At 59.6% G+C, this 27,732-nt stretch overlaps 1 protein-coding gene across 2 annotated transcripts; it reads right to left on the bottom strand.

Annotated features, from left to right (window-relative positions):
• Nucleotides 1-3: 3 nt before the first annotated feature.
• On the bottom strand, nt 4-27,732 carry EPHA2 (EPH receptor A2). Of its 2 annotated transcripts, XM_047871868.1 has the most exons (17): nt 27,541-27,732; nt 22,928-22,995; nt 20,569-21,238; nt 12,393-12,548; nt 11,961-12,293; nt 11,075-11,190; nt 10,215-10,368; nt 9,625-9,724; nt 9,061-9,116; nt 8,735-8,860; nt 8,452-8,637; nt 8,178-8,239; nt 7,867-8,076; nt 7,513-7,662; nt 6,643-6,836; nt 5,880-6,035; nt 4-971 (listed from the first exon to the last, which is right to left on the bottom strand). In XM_047871868.1, exons 1-17 carry the CDS (start codon nt 27,623-27,625, stop codon nt 866-868), a joined length of 2,928 nt encoding a protein of 975 aa, XP_047727824.1. In that variant the 5' UTR covers nt 27,626-27,732; the 3' UTR covers nt 4-865. The 2 variants fall into 2 exon arrangements, with proteins under 2 accessions (XP_047727824.1, XP_047727825.1); XM_047871869.1 differs by lacking the exon at nt 22,928-22,995.

Here is a 27,732-nt window from a genome sequence, read left to right as displayed (position 1 = left end):
AGATCAGTTTGAACCATCTGCAACTTTATTCCAGAGCAGAAATAAGTCGTTTCCTAACAATAAATATAAAAAAAATAATAATAAATTAAGGTTCGAAAAAAAATACCCAACAAAACAAAATCGTTAACACTGACAGAGTAGTGAATGCTGTCTAAAGGGGAGGGAGACCGGATGGACCGGCCCCCAGCCTGGGAATGTCTGACACAGGCCATCGTCTGTCCCCAGCCCTGGCCAGGCCCCCTGCCACACACACATACTCTCCACAAAATATAAAATATATATTTAAAAAAAACCTCAACACAACCAAGCATCCTGCGAGGGCCCCGGGGAAGCAAGATTTGGCCCGCTGGGGCTGAGGACAGGGCCTGGGGGGCTGAGGAAGGCACCAGAGGGACAGGGGAACCACCGTGGGTCTTGCCCAGCTGAGTTTGCTGGCTGTCTGATTCTCATTCGTGGGTGGGACTTGAGGTACCCTGTTCACACGGCCACAGGCTACCCCTCCCCTCCACCTCCCAAGACAGCAAAGGGGAGGTCAGTTCGGAAATGTCCTGTGTGTCTGTCTGAATGCCTTGGCGGGGCTCCTGCCCCAGGGGGTGCTGGGGCCATGGGGGTGCCTGCTAAGTGCTTGGCAGTCTGTCCTTCGTAGATGAACAGGCCCCCAGCTCGGGGTCCCTGAGCGTCTCCTCAGTTTAGGCCAAGGTGTCGTCCAAGACCACCACCCCCCCCAGCAGAGGCCTCAGGGTGGCATCCATATGGAATAACTAAAAATAAATAAGGTCCCTGGTGGCCCAGTGCAGAGCAGGCCGAGAGGCCACTCCATTTCTTCAAGTATTCTTGGCCGAGGGGGTTCGAGGCCGGCTGGGGCTCAGATGGGGATCCCCACTGTGTTCACCTGGTCCTTGAGTCCCAGCAGGCTGTAGGCGATGCGTTTCTGGTGGCCGGGCAGCCGCACCCCAATCCTCTTGATGTCGCTGTGGGTGAGGAAGGGAGAGAGTTAGGGGCTGGCTGGGGAGAGGCAGGGGAGAAGAGGGGGGCACGGAGGGGTCAGAGGCCTGACGGGAGGTTCTACATCCCGAAAGCTCACTAACATCGACAAAGTTAAGAAACCGATAGAAGCCCTGATTCTGGGGGCACCTGTGGGGCTCTGCCAGTTAAGCGTCCGACTCTTGATTTCGGCTCAGGTCTTGATCTCACGGCTGGTGAGTTCGAGCCCCACGTCAGGCTCTGTGCGGACAGCCCAGAGCCTGCTTGGGATTCTCTCTCTCCCTGCCCCTGCCCCCCCCCCCAAAATAAATAAATAAATAAACTTAAGTACCCATAAAGAACAGAAGCACCAACTCTAGAAGCTTCCCCCCCACCCCCACAATCAAATCTGCACAATGATCTGTACAGCAGGTGCTCTTTACATCTCCATTTTGCAGATTAGAAAACTGAGACTCGGAGAGGTGAAGTCACACAGCTGGGAGGCGGAAAGAGCTGGAAATTGAACAAGCCGCGAACCAGACTCTGGGTCTGTCCTCTTCCCCAGGCAGCACCGACACCATCATCAGTTGCAGGGGAGCGGGGGCAGGGGGCAGGGACCCTCTAGGGGTGTTCCTCAAAGCTCTCCCCCCAAGGTCTCTTCCCAGCCACCGCTTTATTTCACCCCTCCTCCCTCCGGGTGCCCACTGCTAACAACTGAGGAAGAACTCAGGAACCGCTCCCAGCGGGACCTCGAAGGTTAAAGTTCTGCCGGCTCCCAATGGGAGGGGCTTGCGGGTCACCAGTCAGGTGACCAGGTCGCACTGAGGCAGGTGTTTTCCCTTTAGGAACCTCAATTTCCTCACCTGTAAAATGGGATGAGTACCTCGCCGGAGGCTGGCAGACCCCAGAAACTGGTGGCAGAGAGGGGGTGCCAGATGGAAAGATGTGCCCAGGAGCCCACAGCCCCCTCCCGCCCCCCTTTCCATGCCTCTCCATCCTCTTATAAAACCACTTATGCTCCCAGGAGCCCTGGAGCAGGATGTTTATTGCTCACTCTGGGACTTTTCTCCTCCACCACCCGCACCCACCAGCCCAAACCCATGAAAACACCCAGGTTTTTATGGGCCGTCTCCTGGCTGTAAATGAAACTAATTATATGGTGCGAGCTCCTGTTTGCAATTCCGGAGACATGACTTTCCCACAGGCTCTGGGAGCCCTCGAAGAAGTGCTGAGCGGGGAAGGGCAGACCCAGGGGCGCGGGGAGGGTGGCTCACGGACCTCCAACAGGGGCTGGCTGCTCCCACCATGGCAGGAAGGCCAGAAGTCCGACACCTGGGAGAACGTCCTGACCGAGCACCACGGGCCATTCTGACCGAAACAGCTAAGGGTGCTGAAAACACAGCGCTGCTTTCCCCACGCCTACAGGTCTCAAAGTGTGCTCCCAGGGAAGCACTTGGATCACCCGGGAAGGAGGCACTTACTAAAAAGGCAGGATCCCGGGCCTAACTCCAGACTCGCCGACCTTGAAGTTCTCCAGGTGGGGCAGGGAGTCTACATTTTATCGAGTCCCAAAGACCCTGATGTATGGTTTAAGAATCAGGGGGCAGGGGCGCCTGGGTGGCGCAGTCGGTTAAGCGTCCGACTTCGGCCAGGTCACGATCTCGCGGTCCGTGAGTTCGAGCCCCACGTCGGGCTCTGGGCTGATGATGGCTCAGAGCCTGGAGCCCGTTTCCGATTCTGTGTCTCCCTCTCTCTCTGCCCCTCCCCCGTTCATGCTCTGTCTCTCTCTGTCCCAAAAATAAATAAACGTTGAAAAAAAAAAATTTAAAGAATCAGGGGGTTATGTGAGCACTCGGAGGGTTCCGACAGAGACCTAGTCCTCTGGGCTCCAGGACAGGCCTGGTACACAGTAGGTCCTCAAGGAGTACCTACTGAATGAATGAACGGCTGCTCTGGGGGACACGGAGCCAGTTCCCCGGGCCGCCCTGGGCCCCTCTCCCAAATCGGTGTAGTTAATCTGACAGGGAGGGAGCGGAGGTTGTTCCCGAGACCCACCTGGGAACAAAAACCCTGGGCTGGGAGGCAAGAGGCCAAATTCTAGTCCCAGGCTTCATCAAAGCCTTGAGCAGGTCCTGTCCTGTCTTTGGGTCTCAGTTTCTTTATATGTAAAATGGGAAGCTTTGGTGAGACGCTCCTGAGCCACCCACCCCAGCTCCGTCCTCTTTCAACACAAAAGAGACCCCGATACCTTCCCTGCCTCATTTGCTAACCAGAGACACAAAAGATGAGAATCACAGACCCGCTGATGCCTGTGGCCTTTGTAGACCATCCCAAGCCTGTTCCTGCCTCAGCCTCAGTCTCCCTCTTGCCATTCCCATCGACTCTCATCATGGGGGTAGGGAGACACGTGACGGGGGCTACCTCTCCTCTGAGGTCTCTCAAGGCCAACCCCGGTCCTGGGAGATTCAAAGGCCACACCTCCCCTGCCTACTGTGTGCTGGCCTGGCCACAAAGAGTGAGAGAGGGCTCCTGGAGCCTCGCATGTGAATGATCCGTGGCCTCAGCAAACAGTCCGTCGGCACAAGGCCACGCTGAGGGCACGAAGAGACCATAAGCCCCATCAGCCTGTGCCTCCGTCACAGAAAGCTGTATTGTGTCACCCCAGACACGGGACAGGGCGTTTTCCTGGGGCACAACGTCCCCTACTTCCTTGGTTCCTCAAAAGACGTGTAGAACCACTAGTCTAGCTAGACCCTCGAGCGACTCCAAGATAGGGTGGTGGATGCTCGATCTGAGAAAAGGTGGCCGCCGTGGGACCACAGGAGAACAAGCAGCCAGCTCCTTGGGAGGGACCAGAGTGGGGTAGGGAAGGGACCCTGGAGCCTAACCCCCGACCCCATCGGGGAAAGTGCTGAGTTCTGAGACCAGCTCACTGCCTCCCACCGGGACTCACGGCATGTGTAGACACAACCCTCAGGGTAAAAAAGTGCTCTAAGATCCCCATTCATTTCATTTATTTGAAATCAAGAAGGAGGCAGTGGTGGTGAGTCACACAGGCCTGAGCTCTGAGCACCACCGAGCTGGTGGGAGGAGAAGGGAGCATGGAATGACTTCCTGCCTTTATTCAGGCCTTTCAAAACACAGCACACATGCACACACACACATACACACAGCCTCCCTCCATCCAAGATAGCCCTGTCCCTGCTCGTGGGAAAGGAATTGGCCAAGGAGCACCCCGGGCTATTTCGGGAAGCTTCTAAGAACATGTGTTTCCTGTAAGCACTTCACCTTGCCCTCAGCTCTGCTCACCCACAAGAGAATCTGTGCTGTCCCTGGTGGGAGCCCCTGGAGGGGCAAAGGGGCTGTTCCAGGAGGGGGCCCAGGAACCCTGGCATTTGCCCACAGGCTTCAGGCGGAAAGCGAGGGGGTGGAGGAGACAGGAGAGTGATGTGGATTAAGCCCCTACGGGGTGCCATGTGCTGTCACCTGAACTGCACCCATGCAATCTGTACAGCAGGGAAATGCAAACCAAGGCCCAAAGATGGACCCTTGCAAGGTCCCCTGCGAGGAAGCGGCAGATGTGGGGCCTGAAGCCAAAGTGTGACTGCACAGCCCGAGCTTGGGACCCTGCCGCCGGCTGGCAACACACACACACAAAAATCTCCTGGGACCCGTCTCCTCTCTCCTCGTCTCCAGGCCTCCCCCCGGCCAGCTCTGTCCCTGTCTGATTCCCCGTCCCCTGGGAGGGGCCGTGGCCTGGTTGAAGAAGCTGTGACCAGCCATCAGAAGCCCAGCTGAGCGGTCTTCAAAGCCCCTGGAGAATATTCCTGCTCAGGCCCAGATCCCAGAACTTCTGTGACCCCGAACTGTGGGAGGCCCAGATTGACCCCTCCGTGTGATTCCCAAAACCTCCCAGCCCCAGGGCCCATTCCGGCCCTGACCTTGGACCCTCTACGAGCTGGGCTATTGGGACCTAATGCTATTTTTGGAGGCACAAAAGGCTAAGAGGATAATATCTTCTCCCCGCCGGGGCAGGAAGAGGTGTCCGAGCCAAGGCCATGCCGGGAAAGTTCCCCGATGTTGGAGGGGAAAGCAGAGCTCCCACAGGGCGGCCTGACACAGGGCTGTGCCCTGAGCCAGGGCCGGGGCAACTGGCACTTCTTGTCAGGCTGGACTGCAGGCCCAGAGTCAACCACCTGGGGAGACGTGAAGTCCAAGGGCTCTGCCCGTTTCTTTTCGGCATCCTGGGCAGGAATGCTGCCCCTACCTGGCTGTGTGACCTTAGGCACGCTACATAACCTGGCAGCCTCGGTTTCCGCACCTGCTAAATGGGGGAAGTAGTAACATCTACTCACAAGGCAACCAGGAAATTCAAGGAGACACCAGCTGTGAAGATTCCCAGATTCCCAGCTACAGACCGTGTGCCCTGAAGTGGCACCTCTCTGAACCTCAGTTTCTCCACGAATGACCTCCGTGGTCCCTGAGCTCTGGGCCCTCACTGGCCAGGGCTGGAATCCTGCCGCTCCCCTAGTGGCCATGGGACCCTGGGCAAGTCACTGCCGTTCTCTGCACCCCCTTTTCTCACGTGTCTGGCGGGCACATTGACAAGACCCACCTGCCGAGGTGGCATGCACACGGATTCAAAGTGCTCAGGCTCACAGCTGGCGCATAGTCAGCCCTCGATAAACACTGCTCTTATTACAATTGCTATTATTTTCCCATTCTGGAAAAAAAAGATGCAGGAAGACGGGGGGGGCGGGGGGGGGGGGGTAGCCAGGAACAAGTGCCCAGAACTGCTGGCTGCCGGCCTGGTTCTGCCCTTCCTGTGAAGACTCTCTCCCCCAAGAGAGAAAGAGAGAGTAAGGGGGAGAGGCAGGGAGGTGGGGAGAAGGGTGGGGGGGGGGGGCCAGACTCACTCATTGGTCATCTGCACCACCTTCTCGATGGCGGTGTAGCCGGCCGCCAGGAAGTGCTCTGTGTACTGCTGCATCTTGATGGACTCGAGCCACTCGGACACCGTGCGAAAGGGCACGCCCTCTGAGCCACTGGTGCTGGGCAGCCGGATAGACACGCTGCAACAGGAAGCACCCACCTGCCAGTGAGGGACTGCCGCATCCAGGCTCCAAGCCTGCTGCTCCCTAAACCTGGGCAATTCGCCCAGCTGCCCCGTGCCTCAGTTTCCTTACCTGGGCAACGGGGAAGCCAGATCAGGCAGGGTTCAGGGAGACAGGCTGGCGCGGCGCGAGCCCTCAGCGTTCACAGCTCCTGCTGCCCCCCTCTACCCCCGCTGGCAATGCCACCACCAATAACCACAAAATAATGAAATGTTAAGATTCAGGTTCCTGGGGGCACAGCCCCAGCCTGGCCACCTGCCAGCACATAAAACACTTAATCGCCCTGTCTCAGCTTCCTCATCAACAAAAGGCGGATAATTACAGGACCCATCTCATCGGTTGTTTGAATGAGTTAAAACATGTTCGGCACGGCGCACACTGCCCAGCACATTTCCCATATATGTCGATGGCGTCCATTAGCATTACCTGAGCCCCTGTCCGGTGTAAGGAAAGCCCCCGTGTAAGTGCCGAGCCCCCTGTCCGCTAGCCCTGGCCGGCCGCTGCACTGAAGCGGCTCAGGAGTCAAAAAGTAGGGGCCGCCATGCACAGAGGATATGGAACTAACCGGGGGTCAAAGTCAGCCAGGGTCTTGAGGGAGTCGGGAGCTCGGATGAGCTTGTCGAGGATGCTGACGATGTCGGCGAACTTGGGGCGGCGGGCGCGTTCCTGCTGCCAGCACTGCATCATGAGCTGGTAGATGGCGGAGGGGCAGTCCATGGGGGTGGGGAGCCGGAAGCCTTCGTTGATGGCCTTCATCACCTGGGAAGGCAGGATGGTCAGGCGTGCCTTCACAGGTGCCAGATCTGGGCAGGGTCCCCGAGAAGGCCCCGTACATGCACGTGGGCAGAGTAGGGAAGGGGAGCCCCAGAAACAGAGGCGATGGGCCTCCTTTCTTGACTCAGACCACAACTTTCAGAGGTACAGAGGGCTAGTGCTAAGGGTCTGTCTCCAGAGCCCCACGGAGGAAGGGGCTCCTGACCCTGCACCCTCCAGGGCGCCCCAGGCTGAAGCCAGCCTCCCTCCAGTCTCGGGACATCTATAGGAGACACTCCTTCAGCTAGGAGCTAGACATGCCTCCTTCCCCTTCCGTGTCTCAGCCTCCAGGCTGCGTGAGGCACCAGGCATGTGCACGCACACACACACAAACGCATATATCACATGCACACGCGGGTGCACACACGCAGGAACGCAGACACCCTCCCCCCCCACCCCTCCATCGGCTTGTTTCCTTGTCCTTCCACTGACTATAATCAGGGACTGGGCCTGGAGCCCAGCACAAGGCCCGGCACATACTAGGCCCTCAATAAACATTTACTGAATGCACCAGACGAAGATTAGCCCCCCAAATTCTTCTCTGCCCAGCCGCTGGAGTTCAGAAACAGGCAAAGGGTTTCAGTTCGGCTCAGGAGAGGGCGGGCAGGGCGAGGGGGCCTACCTCATGGTTTGACAGCTCCCAGTAGGGCCGCTCGCCATAGGTCATCACCTCCCACATGACGATGCCATAGCTCCACACGTCGCTGGCCGAGGTGAACTTGCGGTACGAAATGGCCTCCGGGGCCGTCCAGCGGATGGGAATCTTGCCACCCTGTGGGAGACCCAGGCCCGGTCACTACTGCCCCTCTGGCCAGCCCCAGGACTCTGGCAGCCAGGCCAGATTTAGTCAGGGCCCCTCCTCCACGCTCCCTAGAGTGTTCTCGCCTCCTGAGGGCTGTGCCCAGGTGCCCAGAGTGAAGGCTGCTCTGCCCTCGAGCCCTTCATCCCCGGGGACGACAGCGGCCCCAGCACTTACGCTGGTGGTGTAGGTGGCCTCGGGGTCATCTTCCAGCACACGGGACAGGCCGAAGTCGGACACCTTGCACACCAGGTTGCTGTTGACGAGGATGTTGCGGGCGGCCAGGTCGCGGTGGACGTAGTTCATGTTGGCGAGGTACTTCATGCCGGCCGCGATGCCCCGCAGCATACCCACCAGCTGCAGCACGCTGAACTCGCCGTCCTTCTCCTGCCAGAGGACAGGCCCTCAGCCACCAGCCCCCGAGCCCCCCCGGGCACCCTGGGCACACCAGCCCTGGACCCCCCACCTACCCCAACCCACATCCTCACCCGAAGGAACTTGTCCAGGGCCCCGTTCTCCATGTATTCAGTGATGATCATCATGGGCTTATCTGCAGAGGGTGGACACAGGTTTGAGGGGGTGGCCAGAGTCGTGGACAGGGGGCACCGCTGGGGGTGGGGGTGGGCACAGCTACGGACCGAGCCCCTGTTTGGTAGCAGCCCCTTTCCACCCCTGCCATGGGTGGTCCGGCCCAGGGTGGGGTGGGGCGGGGGGGGGGGGTGGGTGGTGGTTTCCCGTCTCCAGCCTGGTGCCAGCCCTCACATTTGGAGACGACACCCTCCAGGCGGATGATGTTGTGGTGGCTGAACTGGCCCATGATGCTGGCCTCGCTCAGGAAGTCCACCCGCTGCTTCTCTGTGTAGCCGGCTTTCAGCGTCTTGATGGCCACGGGCACCTCCTTCTTCCCCGACGCCTTCAGCGTCCCCTTGTACACCTCCCCAAACTCCCCTGAAGGAAGACAAGGTGGGAGGAGCACCCCGTCAGCCCGGGGAATCGAGCGCTTCCAGCCGGGTCCCAGGCCCCTCTGCTGGGGCGCCGCGCTCACCTGCTCCGATCACCTTCTGCCGCGTGACACAGGATGGATGGATCTCAGTGGTGAACTTGAGCACAGCCTGGTTGGGGTCCTCGTATGTGTGGGGGTCCACGTATGTCTTTAGGGGCTTTAGTTGTTCTGGAAGGGAGCAGGAGGGGCGGGGTCACAGTTTGGGGAGGGGTCACCCAAGTGGAAGGGGAGGAGGCCACGTGACCACCAAGCTCCTGGCCCCACCCCTTTGAGCCGCCCACTGCAGAGCCCTGGTTGCAAGGCTGTCCCCTATCTCCACCAGAGCTCGGGGATGGCGGGGCGGGGCATGGAGGGGTGCTGCCTCTCACCTGACTTGGAGAAGTAAACGTCCTCGGAGGACTGGCGGGTCCGCAGGCTCTTCCTCCTGAGAGAACCCCCCCGGAGAACCAAACACACAGAGGGGTCAGCGACCTGCTCTGGCCAGGAGCCTCCTGCTCCCCTCTGGGCGCTTGGTGAGCTCAGCACTCCGCTCAGCAGGCAGAGGGTGCAGGGAAGGCAGCGGGAGAGGCGGGGAGGAAATGAGCAAGCAAGCAGGGCTCGCTCCTTGGGATCTACGCCCCATAATGGCCCCTTAAGTGGCCATAATGAGGGCTTTCCTCATTAGAGCTCCCAGAGCTTCCTGCCTGCGTGTCCAGAGGAAGTGTGGACACACCGTTACTACCAAGAGCAAAGATAACGACCGCCACGTCCTGAGCTCCTGCGGCGTGCCAGGCGCTGTGCTGGGCCCTTTACGGCTGGCTGCCTCTTCACAGCCCCCAGGAGGCAGGGATTAGATTACCATCAGCCCCATTTTCCAGACAGGAAACTGAGGTTCCCGCCCCCTCTGCGTCCCACCTCAGCCCTTGGGAAGCCCGGGCGGGGCTCCAACTAACCTGCGATGGATGAAGACGCCGATTCCTGCTAGCACCAGAAGCAAGATAACGCCAACAACCACACCGCCAATCACCGCCATGTTGCCAGATCCTTCCGTGGCTGTCAGGGAAAACCAGCTGATGTCAAGGGAGTCCCCCACGCTCCAAATCACGGCAATGCCGTGGATTTGGATTTGCACCCAAAGGCCACTTGAGGGACCCGAGACATGTGCTGGATGCTTTTACTTGTGATGGTGCATGAGAATATTCCCATTTCATAGATGGCAAATGATAGGTCCTCCCCAGGGAAAACAGTAAGTTTTCCAGGTGTGTGGGACTCTCTCGGTGACACGGGATTTGAACCGAGTCTGCCAATGCCGGACCCCACGTCCCTCCTTCTCACAATACTGCCCTGAATGCACGTCCTTGGTCCCCCGCCCCCAGCCCTCAATTCCGCCCCTTCCCCAGACTTGGGGCTGACTCCCACACAGGGCTATCCCAGGCCCAGGCTGACCAGGAGGGGGGCATTGCTAAGTTCTCTGATCCGTTTCCTCCTCCCAGATGTCCCACCTGTTCTGTTTCAGGGCCCACGTTCCCGGTACCCAACTCACACAACGTCTGGAACTCATGAATCTTGCTGCCGGCCCCCTGGCCTTCCTGCGTCAGTGCCTGCACCTGGACCAGGTAGGTGGTATCTGGAGCCAGGTCGTCCAGGGTCACGGAGAAGCCCTCGGTGCGGCGCACGTTGTAGCTGTTGGAGTCCCCCTGGGGGTGGCCACAGAGAGAGGGGCCGATGATGAGGGCGGGGCAGGGGTATCAGCCCGCCAGAGACCACTCCCAGCCCAGCCTAGCAAGGAGGCTCACTTTCTCTAGCACACTCGACACTCTTCCTACAGACGAGGAAACCGAGGCTCAGAGAAACGAAGTGAGTCACACAAGGTTATAGCCAGCAGGCGCACGACCCAAAACTCACACCTAGGTCTGTCTGACCAGGTTGGATCAGGCTTTTTTAAAGACCAGCCTTTAAAAAAAAATTATTTTAATGTTCATTTATGAGAGAGAGAGAGAGAGAGAGAGAGAGAGAGAGGGAGGGAGAGAATGAGCAGGGAGGAGCAGAGAGAGGGAGACACAGCATCCGAAGTGGGCTCCAGGCTCCGAGCTGTCAGTCCAGAGCCCGACGCGGGGCTCGAACCCACAGGCCGTGAGATCATGACCTGAGCCGAAGTCGGACACTCAACCGACTGAGCCGCCCAGGCGCCCCCAAGACCAGGTTTTTGCCTGCATCCCGACTCTCTCTCCTGAAAATTCCAGCGTACTGTGTCTTCTCTCCCACAACACTCTGCTGTGCTGGCCTGGGAGAGGTGGCTGCTGGGAAAACCCCCGGCCGCAGTGTCCCCATGTGCAGGATGTGATAAGCACCTCTGACCAGCCAGTCCCCCTGCCTGCAGCCCAGCCCGACCCTTCGAGTTACCTTCTTGCGGTAGGTGACCTCATATTTCCACACACGGCTCTGTTGTGGTGGGGGGATGCTCCAGGAGACACTCAGCGAGGTGGTGCTGCGGCCCTCCAGCTTCACCTTGGGGGGCTCTGGGCAGGACGGTGGCGGGGGGAAGGGTGTGAGGAGCTGGTGGGGGTCAGGGGGGTGAGTGCACCCAGACCCAGTCTCACCCACAGCCCTGGTTCTTTCAGGGCTTTTCTTTTCTTTTTCTATTTTTTTCTTTTTTAATTTTTGTAATGTGTATTTATTTTTGAGACAGAGAGAGACAGAGCGTGAACGGGGGAGGGGTCAGAGAGAGGGAGACACAGAATCCGAAGCCGGCTCCAGGCTCTGAGCCGTCAGCACAGAGCCCCACGTGGGGCTCGAACTCACGGGCTGCAAGATCGTGACCTTGAGCTGAAGTTGGACGCTTAACGGACTGAGCCACCCAGGCGCCCCCCCTCCCCCCACAGCTGGGATTCTTAACTTCCAGCCCCAGAGCACAGAGCCGCAGGCGCTGGATCCCGCGGGCTGGCACATTCGGGGTGCCCTACGAATATTTACGAGTGCATAAATAATAAAGTAAAGCGACAGGGGACTCTTGGTATAACCTGTCTGTGGACTGGGCACTGTTCTAAGAGCCTCATATATAACAGTTTATTGAATCCTCTCAATAACTCTATTCTTACCTCTCCCATTTTACAGGTGAGGAAACTGAGGCCCAGAGAGGTCACAGAGCTCGGAAGCAACCCCACAGACTATGACTTTAACCACCTGCTGCTGCCCGTCTCCGGACACAGCTGCACCCTGGGTGGCCACCCTCCGGAAGCCCCGCCCGCATCCCGGATGGCCTCAGAGGCACAGCCGGGCCAGCCCTCACCTGTCTGGTTGATGCTGACACTGGCAGTGCGGAAGCTGCGGCTGGCCACCAGGCCCGAGACACCGTTGCGGGCCTCTACCGCGAAGGTGTAGTTCATGTGCGGCTCCAGGTCACTGACGATCACGCTGGTGCGGGTCAGCGCGTGCGGCGGCTCGGAGTAGCGCACGCTGGCCTCGCAGGGCCCGCACTCGCCAGACTCGGGCCAGCACTGTTCACAGGTGACGCTGTAGATGATGTCCTCACGGCCCCCGCTGTCCTGGGGGGGCGTCCAGCGCAGCTCCACTTTGGCGCCCATGCCCACAGCCGTGAGGTAGTGCGGGGCGGAGGGCGGGCCTGCACAGAGGGCAGAGTTGAGGCCCCGGGAGCCTGGACGTGTCAACCGGCGCGCCACGCGCCCCCCGGCCAACCTCCCCGACCCGCTGCAAGACTCACGAGTGCAGGGCATCGACGGCAGGTCCTGCGGTGCCCGGAAGTAGCCTTCCTCGCACTCACAGAAGGTGGCCCCCTCGGGGGACAGCAGGGTGTGCACGGGGCACTTCAGACAGGGGCTCTCGGACACCTCGGACTTGAAGAATCCAGGGGAGCAGGCTGGCAGACACAGGGAGAGACAGTTCACCCCCTCAGTGGCTTCTTTAGTGGGACCTTGCCAGGGGACCCCGTGCAGGTTGCTAAACACACCCCTGTGGGCCTGTTTTCTCTCTGGAGAAACATCTTGTGATTGTTACACTGCGTGTTAACCAACTTGGATTTAAATTTTAAAACAATTAAATTAAAATTACAACGAGTGCCTCGCCCCTGTGCTCCGAACCTCCGCGCCCTCCCCACCTGCTCTCGAAACAAGGGCCACACCTGAGCCTGGCGTTCAAGGCTTCCGTCTCCCCTTTCGGCTTCCCGAGAATCCGACCTCACACCTGGCTCGGCCCCGGACAGAGCGCGCTGCCTGCCTGCCTCCTCTCCTTTGATCCGCGCAGACCAGCCTGATGGGTCCCCACCTAAGGTTCAAGCTGCCCAGGGCAGTAACTACATCCACACCGTTGGTGCTTGCGGACGGACTCTCACCACCATCTCAGCTGATCAGCCAGGCACACCCGTTCAGGATGCCACCCCTGCAGGTGTTCCCCCACCCCAGGACCCGACTGCCTTCCTGTTCCGGGGCTGGCCCACCAGGAAGCAGGAAAGGCCGGTCCCCTCCTTCCCCCCCTCCCCCGGCATCTTCCGTGGAGCTGCCTCCAGGATTGAGTCATTTCCGCCACTCACGAGGGCCGCCAGGAAGCAGCTTTTCCTCCCCCTGGGGGGAAGGTCCTGTCCTGGCCAGGCCGGCTAGGGGCTCAGGCACCTGACTCCAGAGGCTTCTTCCTCCCACCAGCCTGTCCCGCTCCTGCCCCAAGCCCCTGGCTTCCTAGGCAGGAAGCTGCCCAGACACGAGGCCTGCTCTCCAGGGCAGCCCAGGGCTTAGGCAGCTGCTCAAGTGGCCAGGGTGGGGTGGGATCACCCTCTCCTACAACCTCTTCTACAGCCCTGCCATGACTGTACCTCCCTGCAGATTATTCTGAGGACAATGTCCTGAGACACCTCCCACCTTAGTGCCACGTTCTTTGTTCTGTGGCACGAACCCCGAGATGAGACAAAGCCCCTGAACTCAGGCGACAGGAACACACGATAATGTCTGCCACTGGGGTGGGCAAGAGCTAAGGTCTGAGGAGTCAGAGTGGGGACAGTTCAGCTGGGGCTTAGAGGCTGAGTAGGAGTTCAGTGGGGCAGGGGTGTTGGAGGAGGGTCAGGCCGAGAAAGAGCAGGACTAACACAGAAAACACAGAAAGTACGAGTGGGGGCAGGAGGCAATAAGGCTGACAGGTTTCCAGGGGCCAGATTGAGGAAGGCCTTTAATGCCAGGCCAAGGAGCCAGGACTTTATCCTGGGGACAATGAGTGCCACTGAAGGACTGAAGGTTTGGTGTAGAGCAAAATGGCACGGTCAGATCCGCACTGTCAAGAAAATTCTTGGGCAGAGTCTCCCTCCTTGTCCCGTTCCCTGTGTGAGAGGAGGAGGGGAGCAGGACTGGGAGTCAGGGGACAGGACTCCAAGGGCGCGCTGGCAGCCCATTCCTCCACGTGCTGTCACGTCAGAACCCCAGCCCGGGCCCTGAAAGGGCGCAGGCCGCAGGGCAGGGGGCTCGTCAAGGACAGAGGGGGCCTGGGGCCCAACTCCCGCTCTTGCAGAGCCCGGAGCCCCAGTCACTAGCAGGGACCGCTGATTGAGCACCTACTGTGTGCCGCCGCCCCTGGGCCCAGCAAGCATCTGACACTCCTAGTCCCCACCACCAGCCTGTTAAACTGGCGCCCCGTATCATTCGTGCCACTTTCGGGGAGAGGAGTCTGATGCCCAGAGAGGCAAGACCACGCGTCCAAGGTCAACAAGCTCCTAAGACACGAAACCAAAACCTAAACCCAGGACGCTCGACTTGGAGCCCCTCTCCTCCCACAAACATCTTGATTTAGCACAAAGAGAAATCAACATTTCTAAAAGGAGCCCGAAGAGACAGGAGATGAGTCCTGACCCGCTTCAACAGCCAGAAAATCCCAAGACTAATTTCAGAGCAGCTGAGGGTAGCGGATTGGGGGGCGACGGGGGCAGCGGGGGGGGGGGGGGGGCACCTCCCTGACAAAGCTCTTTTCTCAGCCTGGGCACCATAATGGCCAATGCAAAGGAAAGGTAGAATCGAGCCCGGAGTGTTGGCTGGGGAACCAAGCCTCCTACTGTACTTCAGAAATCCACGTGCATTTTGCATCCCTCCTTATGTATCTGTTACATCACAAAAATAGCTCTCTCCTCCCCCAAATGTTCAAGTAAAACTGAAATTCCAGAGAGCTGGGCCATTTTATGCTGGGATTTCACTCCCCCAAGTGCCCTGACTTGTCCCTGGAGGGGCCTGTGCGCTGGGTAAGTACTGGCTCCAGGTGTCTGGGCCCAATGGAGTGGGGATGTTCAGGGGCCCCTAGAACCACCATCACACCTTCCGGCCCAGGCCCTCAGGCTGGGGAGGGGCCCACAAACCCCCACAGCTCAGGCTTGGTTGTACCCAGAAGGTGTTAGCCACCTGCAACCCCCCCTCCCCACCCCGTGCCCCCACTCCCCACCGGGCGGTTGCTCCCCAGCGCCCCCAGCCCTGTGCCAAGAGGAGGAAGGTGGAGGGAGGGGGGAAGAGTCAGCTTCCATTCTTTGGCCCCAGAGCCCGGGGGTGGCCTGACTGCTGCCGGCAGGAAAGAGGGAATTTGGAGAGATTTCCGCTGTGGATATGCTAGATAATACAGTGGAGAGGCAGCATCGACAGGGCAAGTACTTGCCTGACGGGAATGTGCTGCCCCCTCCTCCAGCCGCACAACTACGAGGGGCTGTCCTCGGGGAACCTGGAGGGTGTGCCCGTGCTTGGGGGCGCCCCAGAATCTGCATGGAGGACACCAACCAACAAGCCCCCGCGTCTTTCTGACTTGGTTAGATTTCCTGGCATTCTGGACACGCAAGTGGGGACGGGGTCACGCACTGGGTGTTCGCACATACACAAACACCCATGGGTCGCTTAGCCAACCGGGGAACTCCTATGCATCCCTCAATACCCAGCTTGAGCGCCTCTCCACAGCCGTCCCAGACTGCCCAACTTCTGGCCCTCTTCTGCCCCATTAGGGCATCTATTACTCAATCTTCTGTTTACCAAATAGAAGTTGGGCACTTCCTACGTGTCTGGCACAATCTGGGATACGATAGTGAGAGAGATAAACACTGTTTCTGCTTCAGGGGAATTCACAGCCTGGCTTTCGTGCTCCATTTGAAATGATTTCTGCTCACATGAGGATCTTCTCTGAGACCGGCAGCTCCTGGAGACCAGGTACAGAGTCCCATTTCTATGCGTCCCATGGCCCGGCCCCGGGTCTGGCATGCAGTAGGTGTTCAGCTAACGTCTGTTGACCGGATGGATATAGGCGAATGAGCGAATGAACGCGCGAAGATGGCAAAGCCTAGGACGTGTACGTTCAACACTCGCCACGGAAGTGAGTAGGGTTGCAGTGCCCTCGGAGGCCCTGCAGGGATGGTGCGCCAGGATGCCCACCCGCCCGGCGCCAGAGCCCGGCCTTGGCACGCACACCTATGGAGAGCTTCTCTGGTGCAGGTTGCCTGGCAGGCCCGGGCCCCACCGAACAGGGGAACTGGGGCACGGTGGCTGCGCCCAGAGCGGCACCCCGGTTTTTCCAGTTCCCAGTGCCCGCCTCTCAGATGGCAGCGTGGAGTGACTTAGGGACACACACCCTCTGGAGTGACGCAAATCTAGCCCCTGGCAGAGCCCCTCCCCCCAGGCCCAACCACCTCCCAAACTGGTAGTGGGGAGGTCACGGGGTCAAGAGGTCATAGTGGCAATTCACCTGGGGCCAGTCACCTTCCGGAGGCTCAGGGGGAAAGCGCGTGGACTTTGTCTCCTGCCCTGACGGGCAGCAAATGGTGACCCAGGAGTCATCGACCCTGCCGACAAGGGGAAACGTCCAGGGGAAATGTCGTCCAGGGGAAATGTCGGCCCCAGGCCCCAGACCGGTGGATTCTCACTCCCCAGCAGGCTCTGGCAGCCCCATGTGGGGATGTCCCCGTGGCGAGCACCTTGCCCCTTTCACACACACCCTGGAGAATTATCTTCAGGCACATTCCTCCACCGTGCCAGAGATAAGCCTGGCTTCCCCCCACCGCCAGCCTCCGCCTCCTGCTGTCTCCCCACCACCAGCCTTTTATCTTCTGTTTGCTTTCCCTGCCTGCCTCCTTCCTTCCGTTCAGGGGACCCACTTACCTCCGGAGAGGGAGGGAGGGGCCGCCCCCCTGAGCTGCCTGCCGGGGTGTGAATTTGCCCCCTGTGTGAGCTGAGGGCGGGGCAGGCAGGGCACAGAGGTGGGGAGCGGCCATCCCATCCCATCCGTGGCTCCCACCCAGCAGGCCAGAGGAAACCACAGAAATCAGGCCCGGTGGCACTCCCCAGGAAGGGGACGTGCCCAAGAGTCAACAGCTCACAGAGCCGCCAGCCTGAGGATCAGTCATGTCCTGACTAAGCGGGGCTTCTGCCAACAGCCCCTGACGCAGCCTGGGGCCACCCTACCCAAAGACCACCGTAACCAGAGCCATCCCCTGCCCAGAGGATGCCTTCCCTTCCTCTTTGGGCCCCCCACCCCCACCCCCACTAGGCCTGGGCCACTCAGGACGTCAGCACTAGGACCCTGATCCTTGCTGCACGAGGTGAGGTCACCCAGTCAACAGCTTGCCCGAGCAATCCAGGTTCTTAGGCTTTCAGTAGAAAGTCACAGGAGGTGGACTCTGATCACTAGATCGGCAGGGGTCCAACCCACCCATTTTACAGATGGGGAGAATGAGGCCCAGAGGGGACTTGCCAAGTTCATGTCGTTCATGGGTAGGACACATGCCAGGGGCAGCGAGCTGGGCACAGTACACTGCCAGCTCTTTTGGTCACTAGTCACTGTCTCCTCTCTCTGGGCCTCAGTTTCCTCATCTATAAAATGGAGCTAAAGTCCTCAGCCTTTCTGGGCTCGTGAAGACTGAAGGAAACCATGTGAAATGCTCAGCCTGGTGCCCGGACTGGGGTGTCCCTACGAACCGGGTGACAGGGAAACTAGACAGGAGACATCCCCAGGGGGCCGGGCCCCTTGAAGGAGCAGGAGCCTCCAAAGAAGGAATTCCTCACGGTGCCCACCTCCAGTTCTGGCCTCCCAGCTGCTAGGCTGAGCCTTTGGCCAAGGCCGCTGGCCACCTGCTCACCTGGCCGGCAGTGCCCACGGCCAAGGCGCCAGGCAGGGCCCCAGCAGCTCGGCTGCCGATGCCAGCACAGGAAGGAGAGACAAAGCCGCCCCGGGGGAGATGACGGTCAGCCTGAGCGACTCCGCTGTCCTCCCCCACCCCCCACTCCGGGCAGGGCTGGGGGCAGGCGGGGGACCGGAGTGAAGCTGGCTCATTCCTGACATAGCTCAGAAAGCTCTCCGGGCAGTGTGCCCACCTGTCCGATCACAGCACCTGGGAGGTGCCTCCCTGCCGTTGTCCATTTAACTCTTTCCTGAGTGCCAAGCTTCCTGGGGAAAGAACCCTGAAAAGGAGTGAACTCTGAAGATGACCTGGGCCAGGTGCTCAGTGACCTCAGGGAATCCACACCCCTCTCTGCACTCCATCTGTCATCAGTAAAAGCCCCAGTGGGAGAATCTGGGTCCACGGCGCTGTGGAGGGCCAGGCAGGGAGGGCGGGCCCTGCACCTGCCTCTGTTTCTCCTTCAGTGTGCTTAGTAACAGCCCCCGATCACCCTCCCTCCTGTGCCAGGACCCGCCATCCAGGGACTACCCAGAGAGCTTGTCTCCTGGCCAGGAGCTGAGTCAGGGATTCCAAAGGAACTGGTCATTTCCCGCCCCATTTCCCGGCCCATCCTCCGGCCCGGGAGCTGCAGCATCACCTGGATTCAAATCCTGATACGACCACACGCCTTAGCTGTGTGACTCCAGACAAGTCTCTTTGCCTCTCTGAGCCTCAGCCTCCTCAAGGTGGGCCGGACTGAGCAAGTGTTCGGATAAAGTGCTCGCCTAGCTCACACCTGCCGGTGAAGATCACTTGTCTACAGGAGTCACTGTTTTTCTCTCCACTGGCATCATGGTCAGGGGCTGCTGAGAACATCCGCAGGGATAAAGAGCAGCCAGGCTGGGGGTTCCCAGCCACACGGTGGCCCCTGGACCACACCGAAGGGAATTTTAATTGTGGTAGAGGGATCTCAAGGAAGAAAATCCAGGACTCCGGGCGGCTCACGGTTGAGAAGGATCCACCAGGAAAGTCAAAGATTTGCTCGTGGAAACCAGTCCTCCCTACCCGGGGCCCATCCAGCTCTTCACAAACAAAGCCTGCCAGAAGCCTGACCCCCCGCCTCTAGGGGAAGGAAGGCTGCCCCCCGCCTTGCTGGAAAGAACACCCCCAACCCCAATGTCCACTTATCTCTGCAGGGCCCGAATCACCAGCCTGTGGAAAGTTTTCAGCTGCCCCTCACCCCCCCCCACCCCCGCATTCTTGTGTGAGGATGTCATGTGGGAGGAGCCTGCTCGACCCACTGGGCTGCCTCGGGGCCCCCCCACCCCGCAGTCATTGTCTGAAACTGGGAGTGTGCACTCGAGGTCACCTAAAGCAGGGGCCGCCTAAGGAAGAGAGACTCAGACAGCAGAGGGGAGCTGGGAGGACACTGGGGTGGCAGGAAGGGCCAGAGCAGAGACTAAGGCACAGGCTTATGGCCAGAAAAGGAACTTCTTATCCAGGGGCTTACAGAGCGTGTTAAGCAAGGTTCTGAGGCTTTAAGAGGCAAAGGGAGCCGATCAGAAAAGGCTTCAGTCTCCTCCGACATTTCAACCTACTTCGTGTGTTGCAGGATCTGTAGCTAAAAAAACAAGTAAAAAGCCTTCCTATTCTAGGACAGAGATGAAGAGAGATTTACCCAAGATCACCCAGTGGGTACGTATAACTACAGGCAACTAAACCCCAATTTCTCAACACCCCGCTTATCTCAGCAAAGAAATTCCCAGAGAGAGAGGATGAGCTGGCCTTCCAAAGGTTGGCCTGCATTCCACAAATGCCCTGCCCCACAGCGATTTCTAGAAAAAGTCACCCATTGAAAAAAATTCCACGTTGCTGTAGAGATTTCCGCTGTCACAGGCCCTGGCCATGCCAAGCCACAGCCTCCTGATGCGAGCTCACAAATGCCCAGGCCCCGTTCCCAGACAGAGTCCAGTACAATTGGCCCCTTTCTGGGTTCCATTTGTCAGCAGTAGAAGATTCATCAGGAGAACCTGGGACCGTGGCCCTGGGGAACGTCAGATCTCACACTTCCCTTCCACTCTTACCTCAAGGCACACGTTTTCCAAAAACTCCCCAGGTGGTTCATGTGCAGCCAGGGGATGGAATCCTGGGTCCAATTCCCTCACCCCGTGTACAAGAGAGCGGCCTGAGACCCAGACAGGTTAAGTGACTTGCCTAAGGTCATGCAGTGAGTTAACAGGGATGGAACGAGCTCCAGAGACTGCATCATGGGTCCACAGCGCTGGTATATAGTAGATATTTAAATTGTACTTGTGGGATGAATCAAAAATAACAACCACGCTTAAAAGCACTTACGTGTCAGGCACTGACCTAAGCACTTTACGAGCATTAAGTCATTTGATTATCATAAGCACCCTACAAGGTGGGCACTATGTTTGTCTCCGCTTTACAGATGAGGAAACCAGGCACAGAGAGGTTAAGAAGCTGACTTAAAGTCACACAGCTAAACGTAGAGCTGGGATTTGAACCCAGGCGTTCTTGTCCTCCAATCCTTGCTCATAACCTTCCATAGTCTCCTGTTTTTCAGTGTGTCCCTTCTCAGTGAATGAGTGAACCCAACCATAAATAAGGAAACCGAAGACCAGGAAGGCTCTCGTGATTTCCTCTAACAGACCCCTCCGCACGTCAGAGTCCGAGCAGGGATGACCTTACCAGGATCTCACAGGACCACAGCCCCCACCCCAGCAGCCCCTTTTCCTGCCACCCCTGTACCGTCACTCACCCTGGCAGGCGTCCTCCACCTTCTCGTAGCCCTCCTGGCACAGGCACTGACCGATGGGCACCAGCCACTCGCCATCCACCGCGCAGTGCATGCGGGGCTCTTCGCCCCCAGGTGGCACCACGGCATGGTCCACGCAGGTGCCAGCCACGGTGGCCAGGGAGGGTGCGTCGGAGCCCGCGATGGTCTCGGGGAAGCGGGCCAGGCCCTGCAGCAGCTCGGGGCACTTCTTGTAGTAGACGCGGACGGAGAGCAGCGCCACGCAGGCGCCAATGTCCTGGAAGGCCAGGTAGAAGCCCTTGCGGCTCAGCGGGCCCACGGAGCGTTCCTCCACATTCAGCTTCACGTGGCGGGCCTCGAAGTCGCTGCTGACCGTGATCTCGTCGGGCGCAATGGTGTCAATCTTGGTGAACTGGCGCTTCTGGAAGTTGGTGCCATAGTCCACGTCCGACTCGGCGTAGTAGAGGTTGAAAGTCTCCTTGCAGGAGCTGGCGCCCCCCGGGAAGCTGTTACAGTCACGCACGGTGAACTTGAGCTCGATGAAGATGCGCTCGGCCTCGCCGCGGTACACCCAGTTGGTGCGGAGCCAGTTGTCCTGGTCGCCGGCCACCACGTTGCACACAGAGTACATGTAGATGGGCATGTCGTCCATGATGTTCTGCATCAGGTCCCACTGCGCAGGGGGGCGGGGGGTGGGGGCGACAGGTTAGTGTGGGCAGGCGCCCGAGGAGAGACTGAGGCCCAGAGGCAATGCCCAGGAGGCAGAGCGGGGCATCGGGATGCTGTTTTAGAGTTCTCGCCATAGGGGTGGGAAACTGAAGCCCAGAGAGGTGCTTCAAGTTCGTCCTCACAGGCTGCAAGTGGCTGAGCTGCGGCCTGTCCCTCTATATGGACTGGGAGCCGGGGGTGGGGTCTGGGGGGGGGGGTCCCATGTGACCGCAGGTGGATCACTTAAGCTCTCTGAGCCTCAAAGTCTGCATCTGTAGGAGGGAGACAAGGTCTGCCTCGCAGAATTGCTGCGAGGATAGATGACAGAGTGTCTACGAAATGCCAAGCACGTTGTCTGGTGTGGGGAAGAAGTGCACTGTCACACTGGCAGCCAGTGTCACCATCATCATCGTCATCATCTACTGTATGTGTGTGAGTGGCAGGGGAAAGGGTTAAGTCAAAAACAAAGGATGATGCCCCACTGTTCAGGTTGAGCCATGTGCCCCCTCTGCCTCTCAGTCTCCATACCCCCTTAATCACAGCATTTGGAACCTACGTGCTGATACCTACATCTGGCTCCCAGACTAGACTCTTGAGTTCGTTGGGGGGGGGGACTGCACCTAATTCTTTTATGTAACCCCAGGGCCTACCTGGAACAGAGTAGGTGCTCAGGAAAATATTTGTTGAACGAACAAGTGAATGAATGAATAAAAGCAGAGGGGCTGGGGAAAGAGGCCTGGACTACACTATATGATGCTGCCCAAGGCCCCTCTCGAATGCCCTTGGGCCTCAGGTTCCCACTCTGTTATAATGACTGGGTTGGATTAGGTGATCTGTATCATTCTAGGATCCTGGAAATCTACAGAGCTACATCTCAGGCCTGCACAGGGCTAAGGTGGCCAGGGATAGGCACCTGACTCACGCAGAGCTGGCCAGCAGTGGGAACGGCACCCCCCACCCCCCAACCAAGAAACATACTTCTCCCTGGCTCAGGGCCCCCGGACAAACTCAGCAAGTGCCCATTACACAGAGGGGAAACTGAGGCCCAGAGAGCAGCAGTATCTTCCCCAAAATCACACAAGGCTGGGAAAAGGATCCCAGTGTCTTGTCCACCAATCCTGGTCACAGTAGGGCAGGACAGAGGGGAGGAAACTTGGGTGGGGATGAGGCAAAACAAATCAGCCCCTAGCAGGAAGGGGAAGTACCAGCCGGTGGAGAAGGGAGAGAGGCCCAGCAGGAAGGAACTAGATCCAGTTTCCCGGGCTATGGGACCTGGGAGCCACCATTCCCTGTCTCTCCCTTACCTCTCACTTTCTGGGCTGGGACCTTGAAGATAGGGAACGTTCAACCTTTACCCTCCCAAGAGGTAGGCAGAGGAAACTAGGTGGGGGGTCCTCTGAGCTTCGGCCCACTGGGTCATCCGAGGGCCACTGCTCTGGGAGGGCCTTCAGCTGTCTCCCCAGTCCTTTCTGCCTCTCAGGTCCCTCCCCTACCTTCCAACCCCCAGCCTACCCAGCCTGGATGGCAGAGCCTGGTGTGGGAAGCGGGACCCTGAGTTCGATCTCTGACTGAGCTATTTGATCTAGGCTGACCCCATCCTCACTGGGTCTCAGTTTCCCCATCCCCGTGCTCCTACTTGACTTTGAAGGCTTACCCCTTTGCCATATGGGTGCGTGAGCCAGCCAAGTTCCCCTTTAGCGGCGGCAAAGTCCAATAGTACAACTGGAAGAGATGGGAAGGAGGGCCAGTTAGCTCGGGGGCATCTCCAGGGCTCAGGCCATGGTGGGAAAGCTGAGAGCCCCCCAGGAGCCTTGACAGCTTCCTCAGCTCTCAGAAAGAGACCCCGCTATACAAGGTCACTATATCCCAAAGACCTGTCCCTCGACAGACAGGGAAGTAGGGACCTGGGAAAGGGACGGGACCCGGTCAAAGTTATGCAACAGGCTGGGTGAGGACTAGGCCCCCTGTCTCCCAGGCCACAGCTCCAACCACACCACCCCCCTCCGGTCTGCCCCCAGCTGGGCAGAGCAGGACAGAGCTCAGCCCAGCAGGGGGACAGCAGCTGGGCAGAGAGCTGGGGCGGGTTAAGTGACACCACGCCGCCCCGTCTGCTTCCTGAAACAAGGCCCCTCAGCAGGCATGTGGGCCTGGGGGGCTCCCATGTCTGCTCCTGCCACATCCCCCCCCCACCCCCAGCACAAAACATCCCCAACCCCACCCAGGCCACGTCGCACACATACGCAGCACACATATGTACACACACGTCTCCTGGCACTCCAAGAAGGGAGGGCTGTTAACAGGTGGGAACAGCTCCAGGGAGGAGAGGGGGGGACTGATGGCGGGGGTGTCTGGAAACTGATCTCCCCACCACAAAAGCCACAGAGCAGGCAGGATAAAGCTCTGAACCCATAGGGGCCTCTAGGAGAGGCCCAAGATACACACAGCTGGCAAGGTCCCCTCCCTGGGAAAGTGGTCCGCCTGCCACGTCTTTCTGACCCCTGGCTACGGTCCTACCAGGGGTGTTTGGTGGAACAGAGATGGAAACCTTTAGAGGGGACTTCCAGGCCCAAGAGGGATCAGGTGCCAGGACCATGCTGTCCCCAGAGAGCCATCTGGAGCTCGGGGGAGGGACACACTGCCAGGGGCTTCCCTAGATCTGGCCCTGCCCTTGGGCAGCACCTGTCAGTCCACCTCTGGCTCTCTGCCAGGCTCAGTGGCTGCAGCCATGACCCAAGACCCCAGCACGGTCCCACCTTCATTTCCAAGTAAAGTCCAGGTAGCTTCCAGGTGGTGCCACCCTCCCTAGAGGGCAGGGAGGCTGGGGAAACTCAGGCATGGAGCCCTATGCAAAGTCCCCGGATTCAGAGGGTAAGAATCCTCAGGTGGAAGGGGGAAGGGACTGAGCACACTTCCTCTGGACCCTGGAGCATGAAGAATATGGCCTCAAGAGGCAGCATTCCTCAAGACTAGGACTTGGAAGAATCACTCTAAGGGTGGAGCCCGGGCAGGCGGGGGACAGACATGGCCTGATTCACGGATGGGTACAGAGTGAGGGGGACAGAGAGGGTCTTGGAAATCCTCTCCTGGGGTCTGAATGCCTTGCTCCCCTGGTGGGAGGCACCACCACCCGCCGTTGACCCGAGCCAAATCTCTCTAGGAAGGGCCCGGCAGCCCAGACCGGCAAGAGGAAATCCGATGTGGCACCTGTCCCAAGGCTATGGGGATAGAGGAGGGTGGCTGGAGGGGGTGGGGTAGGGGCACGGATTTGTTCGGACATGCCCAGGGCCCAGGCTTGGAAAACGCACTAACCCCACTGGCAGATGGAATGTTCTGGCTACAAAGGAAGGGATCTGGGGGTTCCTGGCTCCAGCTGGGTGGGTAGGAGGACCCCAGTGAGTGCCCCTCCGCCTAGTTCTGCACATCCCCTCCTCCTCAGACAGGTAGGAAGCTGCAGTCCATGCCCCCGAGGGAGGGGGCTCATAGCTCTCAAGCTCTGAAGGGTTAACCTGGCACAGAGGGAACCCCACCACCCCTCCCAGAGTGCACTCCCCTTCCAGCCCCAGGCCTGGCTCTAGAAGTATCACGGGGCTCAATCTGAGAAGAAAAGAAGCCTTCACACAGGAAGGAGGCCTCCCCTGGGGGCTTCCAGCCATAGCCCCCTCCCAGGAAATTCCCTAGAACCGATCACCAGGAACAGGAACAGGAGCCAGGGTGCGGCTCTCTCTCTCCCTAAGCTCTTCCAGGGACTGAGGGCTCTGGTTCCCTGGAAGGGGTGGGGGCCTGGGAGCCTTTTGGCCGCCCCTGGAGCCTTCACTGAGAGGCCCTGGTTAGGCAGGGCCCATCCATGAGCCCTCAGTCCCTCACCCCACCCCTTCTCTGCCTCCAGTTCCACGACAGACGTCATCCTTAGGGGTCCATATTGCTTTCTTTACTCAAACACAGCACTACCTGGAGGTACCCCCCTGCTCCCTGCATCCCTCTTTCCCCAAAACTAGCTACTTCCTAAAGAAAAGGGGGAGGGCAGGGCCTCTGTGGGGAAAAAAAGAAAAAAGGGCAGAGGACAGAGGGCAAGCTGGGCTATTACAGAAGCAAGCCAAGGACTTTCCAGGGCCCCTGGGCACTCTCCAGCCCCCTTCCCATCAGCCACCTCATCGGCACCACTGCATCTGTGCCCACAGAGACTCTGCTTCCTCGGAAAATCGGCCATGAAACCACAACACAAGGGGCCCTGGGCTCTAGCAGCTCAAAAAGCCAGATGCTCAGATGTGACCCTCTCTGTGCAGAGGGCCCTGGCTGGCAAGGGCTCAGCCTGGGCCTCCCTCAGTTTCCCCATTTGCGAAAGGAGGACAGATTCAGTGGCTGCTGAGAATCTAACAGGTTCCATCTGGGACTCCAGATACATCCCGGCTCCTCTGCCCACAAGGAGGGGGCGAGAAAGGAGAAGGGATGTGAGCAGCGGTCTTCTAGATTAAGGGTGGAAGGGGCATGTGGTCTTTCTCTCTGCCCACCCCACTCCCATCTGCCCCAGGCAGATCCACCACATTCAGCCTGAAAACCAAAGAACAAAACCCACTAGCAACTGCCAGCTGGGCCATCACCACTGCCTGCCTCCACCACCACCACCACCGTGGGCACATCTAGGGAGTCATCCACAGGGGCTGTTGGAGCCTAAGCAAAAATGCTCCCCCATCCCAGGACCCTCCAGCCCACACCCTTTTCCTCCTCAATCCCATGGAGCGGGTGGGTGGCTAGTCATCTAGGCTGGGGAGGGGGCAATATGGGGCCCAAGCACCAGACGACTCCAGGCACAGCTTGGCAGCTCCGGGTAGTGTCGGTTCTGCCTAATCCCCTCGCCCCCAGGACAGCCTTCCAGAAAAGCCTATAGGGATTCCAGCTGTCTCTCCCGTTCTCTCCAAGCACAGTTCCCCAAGAAGGGGGAGGACCAAAAGCTGGAGGGTGATGGTGGGGTGGTGAGTATTGGGGATCACAGAAATCCCTGCCACCCACTCCTGCAAGTTGGGACCAGGAGCCCAGACCCATCCAAGAACTGGGACAGGATGCACCCCCTGCCCCACTCCACCTCCACCAGCTCCAGCTCTGGCCTCTTTTCCTCCAAACTTGGAAAAGCAAAGCCTCCAACCCCAGTCTGGGAGACAGAAAAAGAAAGCAAGGCTCAAGGAACCTTCTCAGAGGCCTGGGGTTTCCTCTACACTTCCCCCTGCTGGAGCCTGCGGAAGCCTCGCTCTGCCCAGGCCGACGGGGGGGAAAACGTGTTCTCACTGTTGAAAACCGAAGCCGGCCTCGGCTGGGTGGACAGGAAGGTCCTGGGCCAAGGACGGGAGTCCCCATCCTCTCTGCGACCCTAGCTGAGGGGCAACGCCCCCATCCACACACCTGCCCCGCCCAGGGCAAAGTCTGCGGGCCCCTCACCCGGCGCCGCTCAGGGAGCGCTGGGGCGGGGGTGGCTGATTCAGTCCCCCACCCCCGGATGCCCGGACTCCCCGGTGGCCCTGGGGTGACGGCTCCACACCTCGAGAGACCGCGCCCCCACCTGCCGCATTTCCTCGTTCTGAGTCACCCCTAGCTCAGAACGCTTGACTTTGGGACTTCCTGTCCGCACTCGTGGCCCCGAACCTGACCCCCGAGCCTGGGAACGCCGGTTGGGAAGACAGGGTGGTTCTGCGTGGGCAGGTTGGCCCGAAACTCCCCCTGCACTCTCCTGCCCGCCTGGAGGCAAAAGGGGGCGTGGAGAAGCCCTCAGGGAGCAGGGGCTTCCGCAGGAGGCTCCTAGCCGGCCAAAGAGCCCCCTCCCCAAAACGAGGGGCCTCCACAGGAATGCTTCTCGGCAAAAATCGGACCCAGCGGGTGAGTGAGGACAGGTCACCAAGAGACTGAGCCCGCGGAAACCCTCTCAGACACCCCATTCTCCAAGGGGACCCTCGCGCCCCCGTCGGGACGCGTTCCTGAAGGCGCCGCCCGGGCTGCGACCGCGTGGCCGGCACCGCGGCCCCTTCTCGGCGGCCTCGGAGCCCCGCGCGCCCGGCCGCAACCCCACAGTCCCCGGAAGCCCCGTAACCCGGGCTGGGGTCCCAGATTCGTCGCGAAGGCAGCGCGCGCCCTCCCGACCCCGGCACGCCGGGGCTGGGAGGCGCCAGGTCGGTTTCCAAAGTTGCGCGCGTCACCCCGCGGGGCTCCGGGAGGCTCGGGCTCCCGGGGTCGGGCCGCCCGGGCTGCTGCGGACCCGGGCGGCCCCGCGCGCACACTCACCTTCTTTGCCCTGCGCCGCGGCGGCCGCGGCCAGCACACAAGCCCACAGCAGGGCCAGGCAGGCACGGGGCGCCAGACGCTCCATGCCGCCTCCTCGCCCCCGGCCCGGTCCTCCGCGCCCGGCTCCCGCACGCCCGCACGCCCGCCTCGCCGTCTGCTCGCTCCCGCGGCCCGCGCGCAACTTCTCGCCTC

The sequence above is a fragment of the Prionailurus viverrinus genome, chromosome C1, assembly GCF_022837055.1.
Source record: "Prionailurus viverrinus isolate Anna chromosome C1, UM_Priviv_1.0, whole genome shotgun sequence".
NCBI lineage: Eukaryota > Metazoa > Chordata > Mammalia > Carnivora > Felidae > Prionailurus > Prionailurus viverrinus.
This window is presented reverse-complemented; position numbering and strand designations above follow the sequence as displayed.

What these genes read in the sequence shown, in the direction of transcription:
- EPHA2 (XM_047871868.1), bottom strand. Translation starts at nt 27,625, where the DNA reads ATGGAGCGTCTGGCGCCCCGTGCCTGCCTGGCCCTGCTGTGGGCTTGT. An exon ending in CGTTTACTTCTCCAAGTCAG is followed by an intron (nt 8,861 to 9,060) that starts GTGAGAGGCAGC and finishes GCTCCCTTCCAG; the next exon opens with AACAACTAAAGCCCCTAAAG. An exon ending in GCAGAAGGTGATCGGAGCAG is followed by an intron (nt 8,638 to 8,734) that starts GTGAGCGCGGCG and finishes GTCTTCCTTCAG; the next exon opens with GGGAGTTTGGGGAGGTGTAC.